A 27,850-nucleotide genomic window follows, 5' to 3' on the forward strand; every position below is an offset into this window, starting at 1 on the left:
TTTAATTTGAAGAGTATATTGTTTTGTGTGTTTTTAATGATTATAAATAATTTCTATTATAAGGATTGTTAACAAATAGATATTTTTATTTGAATATTGCATAGATTAGATGTGTAACTAGATTAATATATTCATGTGTTCAATTACCAAATTATGTGAAATAAGGATGATTTTGTTCTTAAGTAGCTCGGCGATAATTATATGATAATAATTTTGTTGTAAATTAAATATAATAGTATTAATCAATAAAAGACAAAAAAATCCAAACTTTTGGCTGATCGCTGATCTTAGTTGAGGTGTTTTGTCTTATTTTGATCTTTATGTCGTTTTTTTTTACTATTTCATTAGTAAATATTTTGCCAGTGTGTCTTCAAAACTGATTAATATCCGCTGGATTATAATTGGTTCTGAGCAATGCTGAAAAATTATGTATCGTATTATAGACAATTTCTCACCATTTTTAAAATAATAAACATAAAATTAATATTATTTTTGTTGGCAAGGGCTTTCGGACTATCATCAAAACTGTAATTAATCTTCTTATTTTTATTTTACTAACCGCGATAAGCTGTCTATAATACGATGCGATAAATAACTATTAGTTGATTACAATAAATTATAATAATGAATTGTACAATAAACTTTGGTGAGATAACTTTTGTAAATGAATAATTCTGTTACAAAAATTTATTATTTTTCTTTTAAGGTGCTAGTTATATTTAAACTTTTTCATAAAGTTTTTATTTACAATTTCTTAATAAAAATATTATGGCTTAAAAACTTAAATTATTATGGTATTTTTAACTACATATTTATTACTGAATTAACGCATGAAAAAAGTCAATACTGCTCTTTAAAAAAATGCCATTGAATTTTATACAACTAGCGGCTACGCCCCTAGAAGCCTCTAGTGGCACTTAAAGTAGGAGGGGGAAAAGTCGACCTCATCGCATTTTAATTTGAGTTTCAAAAGAGTAAAAAAATATGTTTAGGGGGGGAGGGGAGTGAAGACACCCTCCCCAAAAATAGTTTAAAACCTTCCCAGGGCCTATAAAAAGCTTCATTGTAAGAGAGAACCATATCGGTTCAGCGGTTAGCGAGATCCTTCGGGACAGACAAAAAACGCTTACTACTTTATATAATAGGATTACTTTAAGTTCTAAAAAAAATTCAAGAAAAAAAAATACATAAATGTTCCTCCATTTTAAAATAATGGAGTAAAAGCCATCTAAAAATGTGGCAAACCCCTATTTTCCACAGATAGAACACTAAAAAACCACAAAAAATAAGGGAGGGGGGGGGGGGTTAATGCAACCATCTCGTAATCAGTGAGCAAATGGCACTTACAATTCGAATTTTGATCTGAAATTTTGCATGAGTAATCCTTGGTAGGTCTATTTTCAATAAATCGAACAAAAAGTTGAAAAAGTAACGGCAAACGGCTCAGCCGTTTAGCCGATTTTTTGGCTATTTTTAGGGCAAATTTGCCATAAATTATGTAGGAATCAACTTTTTGAAACATATTTTTGCTTTAAATCATGTGAAATGATACAAGAAAAACATTTTTAGATTTCTAGTACGAGCAACTAGTGGCTAGAACCGTTTAAAAACGTTTTGGAGCAGCAAAGAGTATTATGTGAAGGTAGGTTTCGTGAGTATTTCCCTTGAAAATAGTTTTAAAAATGGCTTAACTGCTGAGCCGCCAGCCGTTAGCCGTTACTTTTCCAACTTATTGTTCAATTTAGGGAAAATAGACCTACCAAGGATTACTCATGCAAAATTCCAGATCAAAATTCGAATTCTAAGTACCATTTGCTCACTGATTACGAGATGGTTGCATTAACCCCCCCCCCTTAATAAAAAAAAGGGGTAGGGGAGGGGGGTGTTCATGTCATATTTGAAAAATAGGCTTGTGCCAAAAAATGCTTCTGAAACAAAACAAATAATGCGACATCACAAAAAAATACTTTTGTTTCCCAAAAAAGGGCAAAAAATTACACTACAAAAAATTTATACATTATTCAAAAAGTCCTAAAAATGGACTAAAAATGACTTTTACAATTTATAACATTTCAAAAAATACACTAAATGTGAACTGTTGAAAATATAACAAGTAAAAACTCTCTTATAAGAACCTATTTCAAGTATAAAATAGATTCTTGAAATAATATTTTGTGATGATGTTTATTGTTTAGGATACTGAATTATAATCAGAGAAAATCTATTTCTTTCACAATCAAAAGTTCTGTTTAAAGAATATTTAGTTGGATATAGATAAATTTTTGTTCAGGTTTCCCTATCCCTGACACGTATGTTGAAATTTCAGTTGAGGGAGGGAGGTGTATCCCAATCTATTGCTATGCTTGGCCACTGCAAATAAACATAAAATTAACAGTTGTTGTAATAGTTATTTATCGCATCGTATTATAGACAGCTTTCCACGGATATTAAAATGAAAAACTATATGATTAAAACCAGTTTTGTTAGCCTCGGGAGATTAAAATTTTAAGATTTTAATTTTATTATTCGTAGAAAAATGTATGTAATACGATGCTACACATGATTTTTCAGTAAAGCTGAGAATTGGTTCTAATCCAGCGGACATTAACCGGTTTTGAAGCCATATATACTGGAATAGTTACTTCTCGCATCGTATTATAAACGGCTTTCCGAGGATATAGAATGTACAATTATGAGATTAAAACTACTTTTTTTAGCCCCGAGGTGCCGAAGGCACCGGCTAAAAAAACTGGTTTTAATCTTATGATTGTACATTTTTTATTCGTAGAACGCTGGATATAATACGATGCTAGACATAGTTTTTTCATATGGATGAGAACCGGTTCCTATCCACCGAATTCGAATGAATACGAGAATAGTTATTTCTCGCATCGTATTATAAACGGCTTTCCGCGGATATAGAATGTACAATTATAAGATTAAAACCAGTTTTTTAGCCCCTAGGTGCCGTAGGCACGGGCTAAAAAAACTGGTTTTAATCTTATGATTATACATTTTATATTCGTAGAAAGCTGGATATAATTCGATGCTAGACATAGTTTTTTCGTATGGATGAGAACCGGTTCCTATCCACCGGATTCGAATGAATACGAGAAATATCATTATTGTTAATATTCTTTCATTTACTTGTTCAAATTAAAGTCTTTACATTTTTTTAGAAGCTTTCTTATAGTAATTTGGTGGTTTTAAGCTATTTTCTATGGTATCACGGAAAAAAATAAATGTACCTTAGTTTGTAATGTTTGTAACATCTGATTTCCGTCAGCTTTCCCGTGCACTCCTTCCAACAATATTGCATTCCCTAAAAAAATAGAGATAATCTTGTGTCCAAATCAGCCAGTAGGAGAAGACTAAAGATACATTCAAAACATTATATTGGTTGAAACATTTTACAGATTTTGGTACGTAAGGGCATAATTTTTTTATTTCGTTCATATTTAAATCAGATCTAAATTGTCGCATAACTTAGGATAAAGCTTAATTTCTTCCTTCGTATAATGTGAATCATAGGTAAAACAAACCGCATAATAAGTTAGTTATAAATGATTCAATTTCTTAGTATAAGGTTATGTTTCTAAAAATTATATTGATTATTCCTAAATATAAAGCAAGTTGATTCAGAGCAAAATATTTTGTGTATCATCATTGGAAATGTACATCAATTTATCGACCATTGTCTTTGGACCCCTGGCTAAAAATGTTTTTTTAATATCTAACCTTTGATATATTTTCCAGCTGAATTAGACTTTCTAAGTCCATTATAATGGCACAGAGTGAAGGTATCCGGCGCAGTTTCTCCAATTTCTTGGAAAAATTCCTCCAAGAAAAGGGGTAACAACACTATACCCAACCCGTCTGGGTCAACCTAAAAATAATTATCTTTTTTTATGCGCTATCTTTGTTCTATAAGACTTAAGACTTATAAAAATCCAATTGCGTTTTGTGGTTATAAATATGGTACTCTTTTCTAGCTTTTTAAAAAAATTCTTCAAATCATTCTTTTCTGTGTTTATGTCAATAGAGCATGCAATCAGTGAATGAAAATAGAATTCAATAAAACGTGTAACTGTTAAGGAAGAGAAATTATAGATTAATTTTGTCTTTTTTTCAAAAATAAAATGTAAGGATCGAGGTGACAATAAATGCCCCCCCCCTAGATATACCACACTTTTCTGGGATCTTGCTGAGTCAGGTATCAACTGTTGGGAATATCGAAGGATGACTCCATGCAAAATTTGAGCCGGATCCGGCTAAAACCGGCCGTGAATTTTATGAAAAACCGGCCGGTCAATTTTTAGGCCATTTTTTGCGGTTTTTGGGCCGTCACGCCCAAACGGTTTGAGATAATCTCACGGGACCTTTTGCCCAACCTAAGTCTGGTTATTTGTGAGGTCTAGGAAAAAAAACAGACTTACGCAAAAGATTATAATTATAATCTTTACACAGAAAAATGGCACAAGGTGAGGGTTTGAGGGGGCAAAATGAGCCGACCAGCGATTTTTGACGGCGCGCAGCGACGTCGTGCTTCATCTAATCCGAGATTTTTTTTTCTTAGACCTTACTAATAATTAGGCTTAGGTCGGGCAAAAGGTCCCGTTAGATTATCTCAAACCGTTTGGGCGTGACGGCCCAAAAACCGCAAAAAATAGCCTAAAAATTGACCGGCCTGTCATTTCATCAAAGAAATCCATCAAAAAATCACAATTTGAAATTTTAATTAATTAATAACTTTTTTCTCATAAGAGATAATGACACAAGACTTTCACTTGGTGAAAATTCAGCATTGTGGGCCGCCTAGACTTTATATTTGGTGACCCTGGGGTGACGGGTTCAGTGCCCCCCACACCCACGAAGTGGGCATACTTTTGAAAATCACGTTTTTTCAGTTTTTCCCCTTAAAGGAGGGGAAGGAGTCGTTTTAGAGACTTCAAGCATCTCTTTGATGTTGAACAACTTCTTGAGGCAGACATTTCTTTATTTATGTTTCATTCGCCTCCGGCTGACCGTTTAACCGTTATTTGCCGCCGAAGGCGTGATTTTTGGCGATTTTTGCCGTTTCCGAGGTTTTAATGGACATTTAGGAGGGGAAAGAGTTGTCCAATCAAGTTGATGATGAAGTACATTTTTGTAGGCAATTGCATTGGCTAAATTTCATGTGAAGTAAAATTTTTTGTACCTCCAACCGGTTTTGCTCCAGCTGAATCGATTTACAGATACCCCCTAAAAACCGGAAAAAACCGGTTTTTCATAAAATTCACGGCCGGTTTTAGCCGGATCCGGCTCAAATTTTGCATGGAGTCATCCTTCGATATTCCCAACAGTTGATACTTGACTCAGCAAGATCCCAGAAAAGTGTGGTATATCTACCCCCCCCCCCCCCCCCCCCAACCAACCAAAAGGGACGTTCATGGGTCTTCAAAGGTTTTGACGTTCTTGCCTCTCCCCCCCCCCCCCCATTATTTTGAGTCATATACCGCCTCCTTTGATAGATAATAAAAAAGAAATAGTTTTAAACAACAAACTAAGACAAACCTTTTCCATCATAATTTTGACATATTCATCTTCAGCAAACAGTTCCAGTTTATCCAAAAGATTCTTTAGCTCAGTCCCGGGGATAAATCCAGAACGATCCTGAATAAAACAACTTTGACTATTTGTTTTGACTCGTGTCCTAATTTAAGATATTTATTAGAACATTCATTCAATTCAGAAACCTAGACCTTTGTCTTGTAGTTCTAACTGCCAATGTTAATATAAGCATTTACTGTACCATTCAAGTTCATGTCATCCGCCCGACCTAGCAATGTTTCCATTAATGTATCTCTAAAGTGTAAAGATTATACCCTTTGATTGCAAGACTCTAGTCTCAAAGTTATAACTGATCAAAGTCCGTAAGAGTTTAAAATCTAGTTATCTTAATAGTTGGATAGGGTACGTCTACTGTCCATTAAGATACCAGGATCGAAGTCTTTTTTAAATCTATAAAAAAAACCTGTTGACCGGAAATCTAATAGTTTTTTTACTCTGGTATTCGGAACCCGACACCTCAATGAAAATAAGCGGACGCGTTTCAATGTTATTTATTGCATCGTATTATAGACATCTTTCCGCGGTTATTAAAATGAAATTTTTTTTGATTAAAACCAGTATTGTTCGCCCCGAGTGGCCTAGCCAGCTCTAACAAAATTTTTGAGTACGGCTGAGACCTAGTTCTAATCCAGAGGATATTATTTATTTTCGAAGCTATACTGGAAAATGTTTTACCTTGTCAATTTGATTGAAAGCCATTATGGCAAGCTCGCGGGGAGATCTTGGCTTTACTAATCTCATGTCCTAGATCAATTATCAATCAATTATTTTCCGCTGTCAACGATGAGTTATTTACTAAAAGCCAGTAAAGTGGCTTCTTGGTGATCCAAAAACTAAATAAATAAACACTAACAGCTAGTTGTCTATAGAGTAAGTAGACAGAAAGATCGAAACCCGAAATGATGTTAGATGAATTTTAAATCCTGTTTAAATAGTTAATACCTAGATATCTATATACAGAGAGATTGATATAAGAAAGATTATTTATTGCATCGTATTACATATAAACAGCTTTATATAATGATTTTTTTTAATATTCGTAGAAAACTGGATATAATACTATACAATACATGATTTTTCAGTACAGCTGAGAACCGGTTCTAATCCAGAGGATATTTATAGGTTACGAAGCCATACTAGAAAATGCTTAATACCTGAGACCATAACAATGTTAGATGAGTTTCAGATCCTAGCAACCACACTGGATACTTGGGGGATTTTAGATTCTCTCCAACCTAAACAAAATTTAAGTTAAATTCAATAATTTTTTGGGGAAAAATAGCTATTTATCTTTTAGCTTTGGCTAATAAATGAGCTTTAAGAATAGAATAATAACTATAGCTAAGCATAATTTTTGATCATTTATGCTTAATTTGTCGGGATTAGGGGTGGGTTAGCTCCCTTAAGAGATATGACAAAAGAAAAGCATCTACCTACAAACCCCAAATGAAAAAAGTATCACGCTCCACTACTTAGACCTAAGCTTCTAAAAGAAGTAATAGGAAACATTAATATGCGAATATCTGTAATTAAAAAAATAAAAAATTAGCAGGGTTAGTTATAAGTCATTTTTTTATGAAAGATAGCAAAATTTGTATACTTATGTGGCGTAATTGGCATAAAACTTGTTTTTTTTTCTGTAACTAATGGAAAGTGGGTAGGAGGGGGAGGGTGGTGGTGGTAGAGAAGAAAGTGGGTTGTGGGGAAATTTTCAATTATAATTATTTGTCATAATCCTGGACTTTTGTCCCTGGCTACGCAAGAAGAAGACTAACCTCAAGATATCTAAGACACTCCAGGTAGGAGAGGAATCCGACTTGATTTTGTTGGGCAATTCCAGTCAGATCCATACCACATAGGTCTCGTACACCATCAAATACATTCTAGATAGATAGATAATACTAGTTAGATCCGTAGATATCATCCGAAAATATCTTTTGTTTTATAGATAAACTAGCAGGTTCACCCTTCAGAAGTGGATTCTATGAAAATAAGATAGTTTGAACCCATCCTCAGACTTAATTCTAAATTATAAAAAAGCTCAAAACCGTCCAAGGACCTATATTAAGCTTCCCTTTAATGGAGAAATCAATCGGTTGATAAAAGACTGACTATTATGTCTTGTCCATGGAGATATATATCATCTATCTACCTGTCTATCCATCCATCTATCTATCTACCTATTTATCTATCCATCTATCTATCTACCTGAGTTGCATGACCCGTGATTAGTAGATTGATAAGTGACTGACTGCCATGTCCATGAACAGGATCTATTAGACTTTCGTCCATATCCTTTTCAAATAACTTTTTAAAATGGCTACAAATAATAAATTCCGTCTTAATGTAAATAATGTATTCAAAGTACACTAACACATACAAGTAGCCTTATATAATTTAAATCTTGGCGTTTACTTAGGTAATTTCTAAATTCGAATTAAAGGAATTCAATTACTTGATAAAATTTACATATTAGCAATAAATTAAAATCTAAAATATGCTTCACATAAAATGCTTTACATAAGAGATGATTAAAATTCTATAATAGTCTTACTAAAGAAAATTACTTTTAAAATATTTGTAACAAGCAACATTTTTCAAAAAACCCGAAAAATAGAAAATGAATTAGAAGTGCCTAAGGTTGTATTGGACTGTTTATTGGAATAAGTATTTATTTTGATAATTTTATTAACAACAAAAGTTCTGGCTTTTTAACCCTTACAGATCGGAGGGGGGGGGGGGGGGGGCTCAAAGAGCCTCCCCCCTCTGGTTTTTTTAATCTCATTTTTTTGTAGGTAAGATAGAGAGCTGTAACTTTATGACTTTTTAAGTTTAGTAATTATACGTCGGCAAGAGTTGATTTTATTAGGATATCTGGTCTGTGTCGGTCGTGGTGTCCAGTCAAAATCGGTTGGGTAGCAAAAAAAATTTGAAAAAATTCTAAATAAATCTTAATTTCTACATTATGACTTTTGTGTATAAGGTAGAAACCTAAAATTTTTTTGGTGAATACTTAGATATCAATGACCTTCTGAGAAAAGTGGTGTTATGACCGTTTGACCGCTCCTTGACCGACTTTATGACCGATTTTTGTCCGGCTTTTACTACAGATATAAATCATGAATACCGTGGCTTCTATCACAGCTAGAGACCTATAATTTTTTTTGGTAAATCCTTGAGCAATAACAAACAGATAAAAATATTAATTTGCGCCGCCAACCGCCGATTTACCGCCGTAACCGCCGAAAATGGCGGTTTCCGTTATTTGCCGTTTTTCGGCGATGATAAGAAAAAGTATTTTTTTTTGTTATGAAAAATAAAAGTTCGTCCTAAAATTTGGTCATCCTAGCTGCAAAATTGGCCGCTCTACAGCTGTTTTAAAATTTAGCGGCTGGCTATGACTAGAAAAAGTAATTTTCTCTAAAAATACACATGAACCACCAGAAAAAAAATTTTACGTCTTTATCTGTACCAGGAGCCGAGATAGAGGGGGGGGCTCTTTGAGCCTCCCCCCCCCCCCCGAACTATTAAGGTGGGAATTGGGGCCCGATCTGTAAGGGTTAAAAAAATGATCATCTCTCAATTTCTTCTGGGCTATAGGAATTTGTGTCAATTGAGCACTTTTATTTGTAGGACCATTAGATACCTAATGATAGAATTTAATCAGTAATGGAGGTTTTTCTTCGATTGTTTGATTTTTTAGGGGTTAATAAAAATATTAGTTTAAACTCTATACATATTAACAAAAAAAAATACTAAAATGCATTAAGATCAAACATTGTAAGATAATTTGTGAGAGATAATTTAGTTTGGAGAAGAATGGTTGATAATTAGGTGGTTACTGGTTAGTAATAGAATTGTTCTTTACGAACCTTTAAGTTATAAAACTTATATTTAAGCAACATTTTCAAATTTAAGATTAACAACTAATTAACATTAAAATATTTGTAACTTAAATTGAGGAATAACACGTAAAATTCTAGAGTACTTTATGAAGCAACTAGCGGCTACGCCCCTAGAGGCCTCTAGGGGCACTTGAGGAGGGGGGGGGGGGTCGAATTTGATAACCCAATTTCTTATTTTAGATTTTAAGAAAAAGTAAAAAAATATTTTGGGGTGTGGAATTTTTTTTTTTTTTTTTTTTTGGGGGGGGGGGGTGTGTGCTCCCCCATCATTTTTAATTTTAGTTAAAAAATAAATTTTTTTTTTTTAGTGAGGGGGGGTATTTTTCATTTTTTGGGGGGGTTGGGGGGTGTTATAAAGAAAATAGTTATAAACCTTCCCGGGACCTATGAGTTTTCAAATTTTATTTGTATAACCTTCAGTAACCCAATACATTTTCCGAAATAAAACTTAATGAAAACTAAAATCTAAAATAGTCGAGACGTCAATATTCAATTTGATTTTTTAGTTTTCACACTAAATTAAAGCATGTAATTTAGAAAGGCACATTTGTTTTGTAATATTTTAATTTTGAACCCTCTTAAAAAACATTTAATTAAATCATTTCTACATATTTAAAGGAGATGAGACATTGAACTATAGGTTATACTGCCCCCCCCCCCCCCCCAACTCATACCGCCATTATGTAGCTTTAAAACTTTAGGGTTAATTAATATTGCATCTATCGTTCATTATTTTATAATTATTTAAAGTTATTTTCCTGTCTTTCATCTATGACTCTTGTGGCACCCTAATTACAAATCACATGAATTTTAGCGTTTTTATTCATTTTGTTTACTTTTAAATCTTATTTTTAGTACGTATAATAATTTTAAACATCTTTTTTAATGTTCAAAACACATGGGTATAACTTTTGGAAGGCCTAGAAATAATCAAGCGAAACTCATCCACAGTATTAATATAGATATGCACAGTAAGGGCGTTTAGACAAAGACCGTGCAATGAGAGTTGGTTGTCTTTTAGGTGTTACTTAACCTAATGCCTCTGATATTTGGACAGAAGGGGAGATTGACCCTCCTTAATTGATGAACATGACGTAAATAGTGTCACGAACAGAAGCCTCATCGGAGATGGGTTCTTATACAGAGTATACAACTTTAGAATTCAAAATTTTAAAATTATTATTATAGCCATTTGTACAATGTCTAATACAGCCCTAAAAAGATGCATTAATTAATATGCAGCAAAAATTGATTGAAGATAATTTGTTTTTCTTCTATGAAGGCCCTACCAACAAAAGCGAATTATACAAATGGCTAAAATAATAATTTTAAAATTTTGAATTCTTAAGTTGTATACTCTGTATAACGATATCGTCTTCGTTCAATCAATCAATGTCTAAAAAATGTCGAAAATACGCGGCATTCTTTATTAAGAACCCATCTCCGTACAAGGAAATAACAAACTAAGACAACGAGCAGGAATATAGAGTAGCTCCGTTACTAATTCTGATTATAACTTTTAAAAGTTACTAATTATAATAAATGATGTAATTTTTTCCTTGGTAAGAATAACTGAATAAAGGAAGCAGACAATATCATACTTTGTACCAAACACCTCATTATCCTCTGATAACAATATTTCATTTATTCTAATCAGAGATCTAAAGGGATAAGACGATGTCCGATAAATTGATGTACATCCCCAATGATATTGCACAAAATTTACTCTACTGTAGATTAAAAAGGAACGATAGGTTGCGGGTAAAATCCGTAAAAGTGTGTGTTTTAAGGCTTAAAAATAGTAGTAGAACAATAACATTCACTAAATATGTGTATTTGTTATTGAAAAGAACTAGACAACAATTTAAAAAAAAAATTTAATATAAATTTTTATCGTTCTACTACTGTTTTTAACTTAAAACACACAACCTTAAAGGATTTTACCCGCAACCTACCTTTCCCTTCGTGGTTGAAACGTTTGAACACTAAATTAACTAACCAATTTAAATTCACTAAAATTCCCAAAGTTGTTAAGCCAACGAATAAGAAAACTTTGGGGACTAGTGTAATAAACAGCCCATTGTCCCCTCTCTATCTCAACATTTATTCTCATACTATAGGGTAGCTAAAGAGAGGGAAGGGTACAAGAAACTGACACACAAAGTTTTATGTAGGGTTGGGCCGGATACCGGATATCCGGCTGATTTCTAATCCCGGTTATTCGGTTCCGGCCGGATATCTGGCCAACGTTCGATATCCGGCAAATTACCGGATAACCGGATATCCGGCGTAAAAAATCACCCGGATATCCTGTATCCGGATAGTTTTAATATCCGGTATCCGGCCGGATATTGAAAATGGCCGGATATCCGGCCCAACCCTAGTTTTATGTACACGTTCTCTCATTCTTTGCCTTAAATCTTTGCAGACTTAGGTAATTAAAATCTTGATTGGATTGAACGAACTTGTAAATGTATTGTCTAATGTTTCTACTAATATTCTTTGTAGGCAACTACATAGTTTACATGGTTTGTCCACCCGTCCGTAATAAAATGTGATTTTCTTAGCTGTAATATAACTTGATATTTGATGCAAGATTCTCTGTACTAATAAACATCAAGTATTAAAGGGGGGGGGGGGGTGTATATCAATTTATCGTCCGTTGACTTAACCCCTTTATATTCTTAGAATAAATGAAAATTATTCCTAGAAATTTGCTGAGATTTGTTGTAGTTTGGAATGTTTCTAGTGAGAGACAGGTGTGGAGAGTCTCTACATCCACCGTCGCCTCACATCTCATACGTTTACTTGAATTGCACTAAAATTGATAAGTTGGTATTAATCTTTATAAAAATGGAAATTTATTTGCTGTTTTTCTAAAAGTTTAGATAAAATAGATAAAGAATACCAATTCAGAAGTTGGAACAAACGAACATTATGAATTGTAGAGTTTCAGAATATAACAAGCAGAATATCAATTTAAAGGAATGATAAAATAATACATTTTATTGCAAAATTGCTTAATTATAGGATACTGTTTAATAGTTTAAGGACATACTCACATTTTAAGGACTCGATTATAAAGCTGATGTTTCGCTTTAAATATTGTTCAATCATCAGATAAATATGATAATTAAATAATATAAAATTTCTGTCTAAAAAGTAAAATAAATCAGCATGTTTTAAACGGACGCATGGACTTTCTGGTAACAATTAAAGAGTTGCTACGCTTTCTAAATCGCACCTATCTGTTACAGGAATCATCATGCAAAGTTTGAAATCGTTATGAAAATTTTAACAAGCCAAAATTAACGATAAAAGCTAACCATTACAAAACGACATAATTATAGAAAAGCTTAGCCTTAAAATATATGATTACCTGTAAGCTATCCTGCCAAACGCTGACAACTTCTGGTGATATCCGGGCCAATGTTATCACACTATAACCAATTTTTTATAATTACAATTTTTATTGTTGACACACCATTCCTACTTCGTGGGTATTTCATAATATTAATTTAATGTAATATGAGAGAAGAAGGGGTGTAACTGTAAAGACTAGATTTTTAACCTCTCGTTTATACTTTACCTACTTAAAATTGTTTTGTGTGTCTAAAGTCGGGGTGAGGGGAGGTGCGCAAATAATCTGAATATTCATGTAAAAATAAAAATAAAACTTAAGACACATGAAATGAAATGCCGTAGAATGAAATTTACAATTATAGGATGAAATTTTTTTTCAGTTTAATAAATTTACCATAGTTGGATAATAGCTTTTTATCACATCGTATTATAGACAGCTTCCTTGGATCAGAATGAAAATAAAATCAAAACTAGTATTAATATTATGATTTTTATTTTAATATTTGGAGACAACTGGCTATTATACGATACATAATTTTTTAGTATGTCTCAAAACCGGTTCTAATTCAGCGGATATTCTTCGGTTTCGAAGCCATAATAGAAATACTGTAAAAAAATATTTTGTTCTTGTAATGAATAGTTACCTTTAAGAATTTAAAAAAAAGATTAATGTGAATATAGCTTGAAAGCAAATTATGAATAAATTCTTGAAAATATAGCGGTTTAGTCAGAGAGAGTAAGAGAGAGAGGGGACAATGGGCTGTTTATTACGCTAGTCCTCAGAGTTTTAAAAAAACGTTTTCTTATTATCAACAACTTTGGGGACTTAGTGAATTTTGATTGGTTGATTCATTATGTTGAGTGCTTAAACATTTCATCCACTAATTTTAATCTTCAAAAGAGGGAATTTTGTGCATCATCATAGCGGATGTACAATACGCCAATTTATCGGCCAATGTCTTATCCCTTTAGATCCCTGGGTTTATTTGTAATTGAATTATTTCCTGTCTGGGTTTCTACACCGACTCAGTATTTCACACAGAGCCCAGTGTAGCAGCTTCTTTACCTAAACAAATAAATATTAAAATTATAGATGTATAACCCAGATAACTATCTGGATCTCCCTGTTGGGGACCTTTTTTTTGTCTGCTAGTAAACTGCTTTCTACTCTTTTGTAGTGACTTGGCTGTGTTAATATTCCCGACGCTATTGGCTGATTCTCATAGACCCAGATAAAAAGTCGGCACAGGGTCCTAGGGATTGGGACTTATCCTGACCTGAGATGGGTTTTTGAAAAATGAATGCCGCGTTTTTTCGACATTGATTGATTGAACGAATACGATAGAATTTCAACAGAGTATACTACAACTTAAGAATTCAAAAGGGGGGAGGCGGATGTGCCACTTTTTGAAACCAAAACTAAAAGTCAACAAAGGAACTGAACTAAAAAAAGAGTTACAGGTCTGAGATTTTGCATGGCAGTTGCTTTATAGGGGTACAATATGGAACTGTGAAGAAACGGCGGCGCAACCGCCGAAAACCGCCGTTTCCCGCCGAATTTTTTTTGTAATTTCTCGCCGGTTTTCGGCGGTTGCGCCGCCGTTTCTTCACTGTTCCATATTGTACCCCTATAAAGCAACTCTTTTTTTAGTTGAGTTCCTTTGACTTTTAGTTTTGGTTTCAAAAAGTGGCACATCCGCCTCCCCCCTTTTAAAATTATCATTTTAGCCATTTGTATAATGCCTAATACAGCTCTAAAAAGATGCATTAAATAATATGCAACAAAAAGATAATTTGTTTTTCTTCTTCGATGGCCGTACCAACAAAAGCGAAATAATTAAATAAATAGTTGTATACTCTGTTTAAATTTCGCGAATTAAAAAAAACGCGACATTCATCTTTCAAAAACCCATCTCTGACATAAAGTAATGAAAACTAAATCTTTCTAAAATACATTAACTAATTTAAAATTCAAATTTGACTGCATTTTATCAATATAAAATATTTAATTATTAATTCTTAAATAAAAATCGTTTACATAAGTATTTAAATTTTAAAAATTAAAAGATACTGTTAAAAATCAGGTTTTTTAAAATGAAATTAAAATATCAAATACTAAAAAAAATCTAAGTGTTAATTTTAAATATGAATACATATATAATACATACCATATCTTAATTAAAAAAGAACAAAAAGAATGGCAACATACATAAGTAACGAAGCACAAAAAATCTATGATTGACAAACGGACAAAGTTAGTTTCAGAGCAATATTTTAAAAAGAACGGACATTTTTAATTATAGAGTAGCTTCGAGTCTAAATTTTGTTATTTAATTCTAAAAAAGGAAAAACGTTTGCTGAATCTTATTAATATAAGGAAATCATCATTTTTTTTTTGGATAAACTAAGCTCAGAAGCTTTCCTCTAGGTCAATTATAATCATGTGAATCTCAGAGTTTTAAAAATAACTGAATGGTGTTTAAAATGGGGCATGTCATTCAACACTTCAAAATGTAAAATTATTCATGTTGGCAGAAACAATCATAACTTAAAACTTTAGAATACAGACGAGAAAAAGCTGACATGGTTCAAGTTTTCAAAATGCTGAAAGGAATCGATAATGTTGATTATAAAAACTGGTTTGAGATATATGGTGATACAAGTTCAAATATCAGACCCAACACGAGACTAAGCAATGAACCTTTGAATATTATTCAAAAAGATGTAATGGTGACATTAGAAAATACTTTTTTAGTATGAGAGTTGTTCCAACATGGAACAGTTTACCAACTGATGTTAAAAATTCTGGAATTGTTGCTGTTTTTAAACCTAATTATGACCGGCTTCATCAGCTAGACTAATTATTGTGAAAATAGTGAAAATGGATTGAAGCATATTAAAAGACATTCTCCTCGATATTCTCACACGAGAATCCTGAGAATTATTCAATACAATACAAAACTAAGTCAATAAATTGTGCTGCTATAAAAGAGTTGGTGATAAAAGAATAGTTATTTATCGCATCGTATTATTGACATCATCCGCGGATAAAAAAAATGAAAAATTATAAGATTGAAACCAGTTTTTATAGCCACGAGGGGCCGAAGGCCCGGACAAACAAAACTATTATTATTTTTTTTAAATTTTCGTGGAAAATTGTATGAAGTATGTATACCTATATGCTACACAAGATATTTTAGTATGGCTTAGAACCTGTTTTTAATCCAGCGGATATTGATTGGTTTCGAAACCATACTGGAAAGATCATTACAAACAATATTTTCAAATTCACACTATAGGGAAGGTGAGGCGGGAGTCGACCCTTCAATTTACATTTTAAGTTTTAATAAAAAGGAAAAGAAAAAAAATTGGGGGAGGAAGGCTGTTTTTTTCTAAATGCTATTTCTCTTAAATCTTTTTTTTTATTGAAGTGCAATTTATTGACTATGTCTTTGTGGAGGTACCCAAAATAGTTATTAACCTTTCGTGAACCTATAAGAAGCACTTCACTTTAAACCATATCGGTCCAGCTGTTAGCGGGTTCCATCAAAACAAACACATATAGACAGACAAACATCCTGTTACTTTTTTTTAACAAGGATAAAGATTTAGAACAATGAATGGAGAAAAGTTGAAAATATATAAATTACGAAGTTTTAACTATTAGAATTTTTAAATCCATTTTTGCAATTCAAATGGAAGTTTTTTATTTGGACCTGTTATGTACTTACGGACATTTTCGCGTTATAGAGCAGCTCCACTACTCAAAATAATCTAGAAAAACTACCTAGTGTCTCATTACAGTGCTTAACAAATCATGAATTTGATGGTTATACAATATTATACTCACATGTCAAATTTTAATCTTTAACAATTCACAATTAATTGTAATTTTTTCTTCTTAAAAACAATCTGGTGATTTTTTTTGTTAGCAAAGCTAATATATTTTGTCTCACTGTCTGTCTCTCTGTTCGTTACGCTATGGGGGAAATGTGATTTTTCTCGGATGCTATTTGAGATAGACGGATGAAAATTTAGGTGAGCATCCAGTATATAATTTACTTGGTCTTCTTTAATACTACAAAAATTTTTATTTAGCTTTATTTTTGTAAGAATTACTTCATATTTTCTCTCTTCCTTTTTACGACAACTGAACATGTGCTCCATAACTCACTTTGTCCACTTCTCCATCAATCATTTTTTTGTGCTTTGCTACAAAATAAAAATCTTACCGTATCTTTGGACAGATCTTTAATGTTGTGTATTTTGTCCTGAAGTAATACATACAAATAAATAAAAAATTATATAAAAAAAACTAAATTCTTAAAAAATAACCTTCTTTTTAGTAGGGTTGGGCCGGATACTTTTTTGGCCGGATACCGGATATCTGGCTGATTTCAAATGCCGGATATCCGGTATACGGCCGTATATTCGGTTAACGCCGGATATCCGGCAAATATCCGGTTATCCGGACAAATTACCGGACATCCGGCCGAAAAACCGGCCAAATTACCATATATTAAAGTAGCAAAAAAAATTTCTTCAGAAATCTTATGTAAATCTACATAAAGATAAACATAAAGATAAAAAATGTTTTTCTAGCTTCAATAATAAGAAAGTCATAGCCATTAAAAATTTTGAAAAGCAGAGATTTTTGGTGTAAAGTATAAAAAATTATATAGCCGGATATCCGGCCGGATAGTTTCAATATCCGGTATCCGGCCGGATAGCTTCAATATTCGGTATCCGGCCGGATATTGAAAATGGCCGGATATCCGGCCCAACCCTACTTTTTAGTCAGGGGTTAAAATAAACTTGAAATTAAATTTGTTAGGGTAAATTTTTGTTTGGTTATAAAGAAGATAAATAAAGAAAGTTGTTGATAGAAACTTGGACTGAAAATTGATATTTTTTTAATGTTAATTCTTTATTTCTGTGGCATCCAACCTTTTAATTGGAGGTCCAAATTAAGCAATTTAATAAACTTTGCCTCTTCATAAACCAAGGCATTCCCCCTTAATATTACAATTGTATGCATTCCTGAAGGCACTTTGTGATGATAAAGGCTTGAATGGGGGCCAGGACCGCACAGGGACCTCCAGACTCTTGGATCAGGGCTGTAGGTTCATCCTGGATAGAGATGAGGGTAGATAAACAGAAAAAGAAAATATATTTTTTTTTTTTGGGGGGGGGGGGGCAATATTTCTATGAACGAAGAGTGGTGGTACTTTCTCCTAAATTAGTTATAAACCTCAACAGGACATATCAGAAGCTACACTGTAACGGAGAATAATATCAGTTCAGCAGTTAGCGAGATCCTTCGGTACATACAAACAGACAGAGATTCTATCTCTTTAGTATGAGGATTAAAGCAACTGCTATACCAAATCTCAGTGCTGCAACTCTTTTTTTGGTCGTGTTTCTTTGCTATTCAAAAAATGGTGCAACCATCGCCCCCCCGACCCGCAAACCCACTTTACTAGTTCAAAAAACTACTTATATATTTTCAATAAAACTGCATAAAATATGTTTCAATATAAAATTGTTATCTTTCTAGAATTTTATAATAACATCTTAAGTTCAAAATTTCATCAATATGACAAACAAAATTATACAGGGTACAGGGATAGTTCTTTAAAATAAAAATCTTTCTTATACAAAAATTTTAAAGAACATTAGCAAGAAATGTATTGATAAAAAGTCAACTACATTTTAGTATGGAAGAACGGGTGTTTATTATTTCAGTTCATTTTATTTGACAATAGGTATCAATTTTAGATTAAATATCGTTATGTACCTAAATAACATGAAATATTATAAGTAAACAAAATAGCTTGAAATTAATAAAAATATATATGTATTTATCTTTCTATATTTCATTTACCTATCATTGTATTTCTACCTAGGACGTTAGTTAGTTTATTTTGTAGCTAAAAATAAATCTACTTGAATATGTACAGAGTGAGTCAGAAAAAACTGAGTTTTTCGATTTTCAGAAACAACCAGAAGGAATACAGAAAAAATGATTATATATCCTTGTTCTCTGTACAAAAGCACATCAAACTTGTAAAAGGTGTTTTTCATTATCTCTAAAAATGCGGCCTCTATGATAGGTGTATGGTGTCAAAAAATGCCTTGTGTGAAAAATGTTGATCAAGAAAAATTAAAATAACTCATCTATTTTGTATAAAAAAATCTTAAAATTTCAATATTTATTTAGAAAAAGGTCTAAGAAAAGTACTTTAATAAGTTTTAAAGGTAAAATGCTTTTTGGCTCCTCAGAAAAGCATTTTTAGAATACTGCAATTTGTCATTTTTTCATATTTCTTGATTGTGATGCATGTGGTTTAAAAGAATCTTCTATAATAACGTAGCTTATAGTAAAAAGAAAAAAAAACCTTTTTATTTGACAAAAAAATCTCTTAAGATAAAAAAGTTATCAAGGTTTCAATTTTTAAAATGAAAATGCCTTTTAGAAACCCTACCCTATTTAAATGAAGTTATTATGATGAATTATAACACACAAGTATCATTTCTCAAAAGGGGGCGGAGATTTTGGAGATTAAATCCAGTCTTGCACCAAATATAGAGGAAATTCAGGGGGAGGGGGTAGGAATTTAGGTAACAAGATGAAATATTTCCGGTCATGAGCTGGTTTTCCGTTCTTTTTCTTAACAATAGATTACAACAAAATGTTTGATTTATAATGTGATAACTTAATTTAAATAAATGTATTTTTAAAATGTTAAATATTCACAATCTGTTGAATACAAATTTTAATAATAAAAAAATATGTTTGGTTATCTTTTTAGAATGGTAGACATTTTTTATTATTCATAAATCTACCTAAAAAGTACAAAATAATGGCCGAAAAAGTCATCACACACACTTTTTGAAATCTTTATGCTCTAAAAAGCGCCGTTGCTTTCAGAGATATTCAAAAACACCTTTTCTAAGTTCAATGTATATTTTTAAAGAGAACAAGAACCTATAATTGTTTTTTCCATATTCCTACTGGTTGTATCAGAAAATCGGAAAACTCAGTTTTTTCTAACTCACCCTGTACTTTTTATGCGCATTTCCTTAAAAGCATTGAACTATATTTATGTATTTTATTTATTGCTGTATGAAATAAATGTTACATGGTAACTTATGCTAATAATAATATTTCTTAAACTTTACTATCAAAAATTTTACATTTTTTGGGCGTTAATAAAATGTTCCGGTAAAAGCTCATTACTAACTATTTATCTTATACTGCATATACAAAATTACCTTAACTCGTTAAATTCACTATATGCAGCAACTTTCTTTTAAGAATATAACTAGATACACATCATTTTACAAACCGGCACAAATTAATGACCAAGAAATATATGGATTAAATCATTGCCCAAACCCCACCGAAAACCTCTTCCTTTATCCAACCTAACCTTACTTTAAACTGTCAGCAATCATCAATACAGATTGTACTTGAGCAAGCATAACTAAAAATATTAGCTTTTAGTTGTTGCATTAATATGCTTAGTATTAGTGTGAAATGTAATTTAAACCAAAACTAATTTTATATAACTTAAAGTGCGCAAAAAAAAACAAGATAAGCCTTTATAAACATGTATAATGTTTATATGTAGATATACAAGTAAACAAATATTTGGTTTCCAGAACACTTTAAGAAATAACACTTGCAATAAACAAGATAGTATTATTGAAAACTGATGCCTATTAGAAATTAAAAAAAGGCTATTTTCCTTTCGTCTAAAAACACACAAAGTTTACAAGCTAAATAACTTCAATATTAACTCTGAAATGGTCTGAAAACTAATAAAAACTGTCAAAGACCCAATCCTTATCCTAATTAGGATTAAGTCTTATGTAATTTAGGTCTTTTGTAGGATTAGGTCTTGTGTAATCTAGAACTTTGTAATTAGGTCTTTTGTAGCAATGCCCTCTAAACTTGCCAATCTAAGGTTGGTCATATTTTCCCATTCACTTCTAATCTCTGTGTGCATCTGAATCCTAACTTCAGAAAATCAGAGCTACATACATACCATGGAGGTAGGGGACATTGGCCTGTTTATTACAGTAGTCCCCAAAGTTTTATAACGACGTTTTCATTGAGAGACTTTAACATGAATTTAAATTGGTTGGTTCATTAATTGAGTGTTCCAACAGTTTCAACCACTAATTGTAATCCACAAATTTGGTAATTTTGTGTATCATCATGGGGATGTACATCAAGTTATCGGCCATTGTCTTATCCCATTATATCCCTGCGTGTATTACATAGGCTAACAAAGGTACATAGTTTTATTTTCTCAAAATAGATTATAAACGAGTTCAGTAAATAGAAACGTTTTCTTTCAAGTGCAAAAAGAACAACAAATAATAGAATAGAGAGGTAAATTATAAAACTAGAGCGTAGCAACTATGTGTTTAAAGCATTTTCATTGGCCGTTAATCTAAAAAGGGGTAACTTTGTTTGTACATACACTACAACAGTGAACTGTTTCTGTTCATAAATGGTAATAAACCCCAAAAACAAAAGCCTCTGATCCTCTTCAAAAATTTTTGGGTGCTTCGCGCCAAGGTTCAATTTCATTATTTATTCAAAATTGGGGAAATTATTAACATTTCACATAAAAAATGGGGGCAGGAGGCTTCGTCTTCCACGCAAAATATTTCGTTGGTTATTCCATCCCCCTCCATCTAAACTTAAATTACCTATTTGATTTACCAAATAAAAAGCTTGAAATACCATTCTTGTGTAAACAATTATTTTTATTATTGTCATTCTTGATATCTCCTTGAATATGTCTGAATGGTTTTATGTCAAAGATATCACTTTTTAAAATGAATATCTGCTACAAAAAGAAATGAATAAACCCTTTAAAAAGTTGCTTACCTATTGTTTATAGAATTTTATACCTAACTATACTTATTACTTTAATTTTTAAAGACAAAGGAACATTATTCATAATAAGATGAATATCAAGATAGCAACAAGCATGAAAAAGTGCAAAGTTAAATAATAATCAGCTTTTTTAAAAGCCAAAACTTTGCAATCAGCGATATGCTGTGTTTTAATAACAAAACTAGTTTTTTTTTCAATCATTAATACTAAACCATGAACAAGAATAATAATATCTATAAAGTATAGAGGGAGAGAACTTCAGAAGTAATACTCAAAAAAAGGAAGACAACATCCATAAGTAGCGAAGCATAATAACATAGATTCACAAAAGGACAAAGTGAATTATATAGCAAATATTAAATTGTCTTAAAAAGAAACTGAAAGAATCTGCGATAAATCTAAAAATCAGAATATTCCTAAATAAAATAGGTAACTTTTTATGTATATGAAGTAGGGTGGGTCCATTGCACCCTTTTTTTTAGATTTTACTGTTATCATAAGTTGCGCAAGTCATATATATGTATAATCAGCCTACTCCATGACTACTTAGGCCCAAACCCTAAGAAACTATGGCTAATCAATCAATCAATCAATCAATGATAAGCCCCTTTCAAGTTTCGAAAGTGACTTGGCTCTTATGGCTGCCGGCGCGCGCGGGGGGGGGGGGGGGGGTAAAAAAAGTGCCCACCCCCTCATAAAACCAAAAATTTAAATTTCTTCAAACACAGGCATGTTGCATATCAAAATGACCGCATTGAAATGCTGATTACGAATCTGAAAACCGTTTTGAAAAATATTGCTCCTAGTTCGAATAAGATCTCATTAATTACCTAAAAACAGCTGATTTAGTCAAAAATGTTCATTTTGGTAGGTTATTTCAAAATCATTTAAGACTGAATCAATATTTTTCAAGACGGTTTTCAGATCTGTAATCAGCATTTCAATGCGGTCATTTTGATGTGCAACATGCCTGTGTTTGAAGATGTTTCAATTTTTGGTTTTATAAGGGGGCGGGCACATTTTATAACCCCCGCGCGCCCGTTGTTTTTGTAAAAAATCGACCCACCCTAATATGAAGCACGATTGACAAACTGACGGGCAAAGTAAATTACATACCGAATGTTCATTGGAAAATAAAGAATCTTCACAAAAAAATATCCAGTCGCCTATCTTGAATATCAGGTGAGAAAATCATATTTCCCCCATAGCGTTACGGGCTTGCTGGCGGACAGGCAAGGTGAATTATGGGGTAGCTTTACTACTAAAATAAAATTATTTACCTTAAAGAATTGAAAAGGTTGGAGCCATCTTTCAAATACAGTTTCATGAATACCTTCTCCAAAGATGAGTGTCTTCACCACCTATAACATATCGTGTCGTTAATTTTTTTTTATATATAGGTTTCAACTACTTTCATGGCATTACAAGTCGGTCTGTACAGTGTACATGCTGTTGTCTGCACTTTCTCTTGTTCGTTGGCTTAAAAACACTGTTTAAAAGACTATCTTTTAATTGTTTGTTTGAAACTGTGAGTGTTAAAACTTTTCAACAAATATTTTAAACAAACATAATGAGATATACAATTTCTTTGTCATCAATCATCATTGGAAATTACGTCTATTTATCGCTCATTAAGGGGCGGGGGGGGGGTCTAATGCAACCATCTCGTAATCAAATGGCAAATGGCACTTAAAATTCGAATTTTGATCTGAAATTCTGCATGAGTAATCCTTGGTAGGTCTATTTTCCCTAAATTGAACAAAAAGTTGGAAAAGTAACGGCTAAAGGCTGGCGGCTCAGCCGCTTAGCCATTTTTTAAAACTATTTTCAAGGCAAATCATCACGAATCCACTTAATACTCTTTGCTGCTCCAAAACGTTTTTAAACGGTTCTAGCCACTAGTTGCTGGTACAAGAAATCTAAAAATGTTTTTTTTTGTATCATTTCACATGATTTAAAGCAAAAAATATGTTTCAAAAAGTTGATTCCTACATAATTTATGGCAGTTTTGCCCTAAAAATAGCCAAAAAACGGCTGAGCCGTTACTTTTTTAACTTTTTGTTTGATTTAGGGAAAATAGACCTACCAAGGATTACTCATGCAAAATTTCATAGTCTGTAACTATTAAGAGGTAGGGCACCCCCCCCCCCCCCCCCCAATTTTTTGGTTTGTTTACCTGCCAATCAATCTCCTCATCATTAGTGGTGGACATTTTTAGATCTAATTCGGTTTTTAACTTTGATTCACTAGACTCTACATTTTTTTACTGTGTCGTACACGTCTCTGAAATCTGTTATAGGGAGATACCTCAAGCTAAATTAAGCAAAGTATTACAATCAGCAAGCCTATAATTACATCTAAATATTGTAAACAAAAATATTTTATAACAAAACAGATGCATAAAGCTTATGAAAAATTAAAATAGAAGTTTGAATTTTATTTTACATTAAAAAAATATTAAGATTTATGAAAAAAATTAAAAATCTGCTAAATTATTAAAATATTTATGAATTGTTTAATTAAAAATTCTATTGATAATTTTGAATAAAATGACTGTAAATAAATGTTGCCCTCTTCAGCTCTTCATCAAATTTTTCGACTTTTTCCAAAGTCAAGGTTCCTCCTAAGAAAAACCCAACAGGGCTTCTCCTGTGAGAAACTCTCACTCATCTGCCATTCAAATGAGGAAATTGATCTTCAAAGCATTGATGACACAATGCTGAGACTCGATCCAGCCACCCGCATTGCGGCTATGTGTTTTCTTTGTCTTACCATTGTCGTTAATAGACAATATCCATGAACTTTGTAGTGCAACAATCGTCTTCATTGTAAATCCAAAGATCGTCTTCTTTTTTAAAATGGTCGCCGTCCATTTTAGAACTTTTTTCTGTCTAGAAAAATCCATCTTCTACGCCACTACAAAGTCCACAATTCTCAATTCTAAAGGTCAAATTTACCTGACCTTCAAAATTTCTATCCTGACCTTTCACTCAAAGGTCAAACTGCCCACTACAGGGCACATTCTTCTCAGCGCAGCTAAACTGAGCATTTATTCTCATGTACTACTTACTAAAGAGTACAAATCCTAACTCAAAACTGGAGTTATCGCAACCCACAACTGGGAAGGGCATTTTAAACCCCCACAGGGTATATCTTTTCACCCACTTAGGGGAATTTTTTTCAACCCACAAAAGGGAATTTTTCTTTGTCCACAGAGGAATTTTTTCTTCATAATGGAACTTTTTAAAACTACAAAAAGTCATTAAGTCTAGCATCAGTTTTCTTGAACCAAAAAAGATCTTTTAGGTGTTTCTTCCTAACAAGATATGTTGTAATCCTTACAGAAACCAGTTCCACATTTCATCCACTTTTGATATTTTGTTCCACAGCAAATTTCAAGGAATATTTCTACAACCTGTCTCTTTATCTAAGGCACATCCTTACATAACACTGCTGCTAGTTTTCCTTTGAGAAAGTCAACTTTCATTCATTAGTGACCTTTCTCCTAGCACAACAGATGTAATTCTCTAAAAGGCATGTTCCAATTATACACAGGCTTCCTTTATAATCCACAAGACCCCACAAAGCAAAGCACAACAAAGGATCACAATCCAATTATCCTTTAAGATCTCAACTATCTTCTGCTGCCACAAACATTTAACACATGGACGACACTCTCCATCCTTTCCTGTGGAGATTACTCTGTGCCTCCAGACTTTCTTCCATGGACGGACCAGCAGGTTGGCTTGGAACAGCTGCATTATTCTAGCAGGTCAACTCGGGTCAAGGGTGCTGTGTCACACTAAGTTTGCTGGAACCAGGATCTAAATAATATTTTTTGTTTAATTGGTTATCTTTTTTATATACAGGGATATAAAGGGATAAGACAATTCTGATAATTGATATATTTGTATTTTCCCAATGATAGTACACAAATTCACCCTTTCTGTAGATTACAATTAGTGGTTGAAACATTTTAACACTCAACTTGATATAATAATCAATCATAATCTCTGTGTAATTGTATTAATATGAGTTGTGCCTGTTTTGGACCAAGGCATTTGCCCTATTCTAGAGGGCGAGAGGGGACATTAGGCTGTTATTTACACTGGTATTTTGTGTATCATCATTCGGGATGTGCAGTATACATCAATTTATCGGCCATTGTCCTATCACTTTAGATCCCTGTTTGCCAATAATGTCGGACATCTAAAATTATTTCAATGAGCCTGAAAACTTTTGAAAGTACATTTGCATAACACAAAGACGTTTCAAATTCATTCATGCTAGAATAAAGTGAATTAAATCTAATAGGTATTATTTTACAGCTAATCTAATATTTGAATTGAAATTCTCTCTCAGTGTGTTAAGTAAAAAAAATATCTAAGCAAAAGTACATTAACATTAAATTTTTTTAGTTTTATGAAAAACTTCTTTTAAAACAATTGTTTTTTTAACGTCCTTATTTAGCAGCCTGCATGTCCTATTTATCCATCTTAATTATTTGGCGCCTGTTCTGGGCCAAGAAATTCTCCATATTCTACTTAAACATCCATAAAAGCGAAGCTCTGAAGCCCTGGATCAAACGAACATTTCAAGTGTCAGAAATGAATTAGCAGAATAAAAATGTATAAGTGTAAAAAAAATTGTAAGTAAATTTGTTGCAAAACTACTTAAATACAGGATACTGTTTAAGTACCCACTTAGATTTTAGGACTAAATTATAGATATGCTTCGCTTATAACATTGAACCTTGTTGTATTCCAAAATTCATATGAATAGGATAGTTATATCACATAAATAATGTTGTTAAGAAGGTTAAAAAGCAACATGTTTTAAATGGACGTACAGACTTTTTGGTAACGATTATAGAGTAATTGATTAAAAGAGCTAACCCTTCTAAATGTTACCTTGTTTCTACTAGAACATCATTTAGCATCTTGTTTTAATAACCATATTTTTTCTTTCTTTGGTGCAGACCTAACTTCTGTTATGCAGTAGCTTTTTAGTCAACACGCATCTCTTGATTGTGCAGAAGCTGACATGTTGTTGTTGTTGTTCAGTATTACCCTCTTTCAATTGTCGGAGGGATATTGGATGTTTTACTTTCTTTAAGATTTAGGAAGACCTTTCAAGATTTGTTTGTTATTCTTCATTATATTGAGAAAAATACATTCAAAAATTTATCGCATTGTATTATAGACAGCTTCGAGGATATTAAAGTAATATAAGATCAAAACCAGTTTTGTTAGCCGTAAGAGGCCAAAGACCTTGGCTTTTAAAACTGGTGTTAATCTATTGATTTTTATTTTAATATTCTTAGAATACTGTCTGTAATACGATGCTTTACTTGATTTTTTAGTTAGGCTGAGATCCGGTTCTAATCCAACGGATATGAATCGGGTTGGAAGCCATACTGGAATAGTTATTTCTCGTATCGTATTATAAACGGCTTCGGCACCACGGGGCTAAAAAAACTAGTTTTAATCTTATAATTGTACATTTCTATATTCGTAGAAAACTGGATATAATACGATGCTAGACATAGTTTTTTCGTATTCATGAGAACCGGTTCCTATCCACCGGATTCAAATGAATACGAGAAAATATCTTATAAGAATAACAAACACGCTTCCCTGTATGTTGACAGTTAGTCAACCAACTAAGTTCTTTAAAATCTGTAAACAAACAATATTCTTTTGGCCTGTAATAACTTTTGTTCATAACAAAATTAAATCGCAATATCTTTTTAAACAAGGAACCTAATTTCCATTAGTATTAAAAGCAACATAAATAGATCTATTGTAGCAATATATGTGCACAATAAAAGGAAGCTAATTCATAAAGTACCTAACCCTTTTAAAATGAGATTTAATTTCAGTTTTTATAATAATTTTGGCATATTTGATGAAAAATAATTAACCTTTTTTTTATGAACAAAAATTGCCTGAAATGAAAATATATTCTTTTTTTTCACTACCAGACGATTTTCTTTTATTTGATTTTTATGTTGTTTTTACTCTGTTAAAAAAGCAAACCTATATATTTGTCATTAGTT

The 27,850-nt window shown here is 32.3% G+C and overlaps 1 protein-coding gene across 3 annotated transcripts; it reads right to left on the minus strand.

Moving 5' to 3' along the window:
* LOC145334655 (ubiquitin carboxyl-terminal hydrolase MINDY-3-like) lies at window positions 1–26,919 on the minus strand. 3 transcript variants are annotated; one of them, XM_080180202.1, is made up of 19 exons: window positions 26,703–26,919; window positions 23,969–25,616; window positions 23,073–23,153; window positions 17,917–18,008; window positions 17,111–17,147; window positions 13,883–13,944; window positions 12,895–12,955; window positions 12,222–12,333; window positions 11,073–11,141; window positions 10,272–10,302; window positions 7,819–7,903; window positions 7,386–7,493; window positions 6,765–6,845; window positions 6,286–6,354; window positions 5,554–5,652; window positions 3,739–3,886; window positions 3,249–3,322; window positions 597–2,370; window positions 1–417 (listed from the first exon to the last, which is right to left on the minus strand). In XM_080180202.1, the coding sequence occupies exons 2-18, from the start codon at window positions 24,002–24,004 to the stop codon at window positions 2,323–2,325; spliced, it is 1,293 nt and encodes a 430-aa protein (XP_080036328.1). In that variant the 5' UTR covers window positions 24,005–25,616; window positions 26,703–26,919; the 3' UTR covers window positions 1–417; window positions 597–2,322. The 3 variants fall into 3 exon arrangements, with proteins under 3 accessions (XP_080036328.1, XP_080036326.1, XP_080036327.1); XM_080180200.1 differs by having other exon boundaries at window positions 582–2,370; XM_080180201.1 differs by having other exon boundaries at window positions 560–2,370.
* Window positions 26,920–27,850: the final 931 nt, after the last annotated feature.

The sequence above is a fragment of the Acartia tonsa genome, chromosome 12, assembly GCF_053477335.1.
Source record: "Acartia tonsa isolate MP-2025a chromosome 12, ASM5347733v1, whole genome shotgun sequence".
In the NCBI taxonomy this organism is placed as follows: Eukaryota; Metazoa; Arthropoda; class Copepoda; order Calanoida; family Acartiidae; genus Acartia; species Acartia tonsa.

Excerpts from the sequence above, each read along its gene's own strand:
- LOC145334655 (XM_080180202.1), bottom strand. The coding sequence starts at position 24,004 with ATGTCCACCACTAATGATGAGGAGATTGATTGGCAG. Across the intron at positions 12,956-13,882 it reads CGGTGTAGAAACCCAGACAG|TGTGATAACATTGGCCCGGA; the intron begins GAAATAATTCAA and ends AATTGGTTATAG. Across the intron at positions 7,904-10,271 it reads GTCATAGATGAAAGACAGGA|TATGGACGAAAGTCTAATAG; the intron begins AAATAACTTTAA and ends ATTTGAAAAGGA.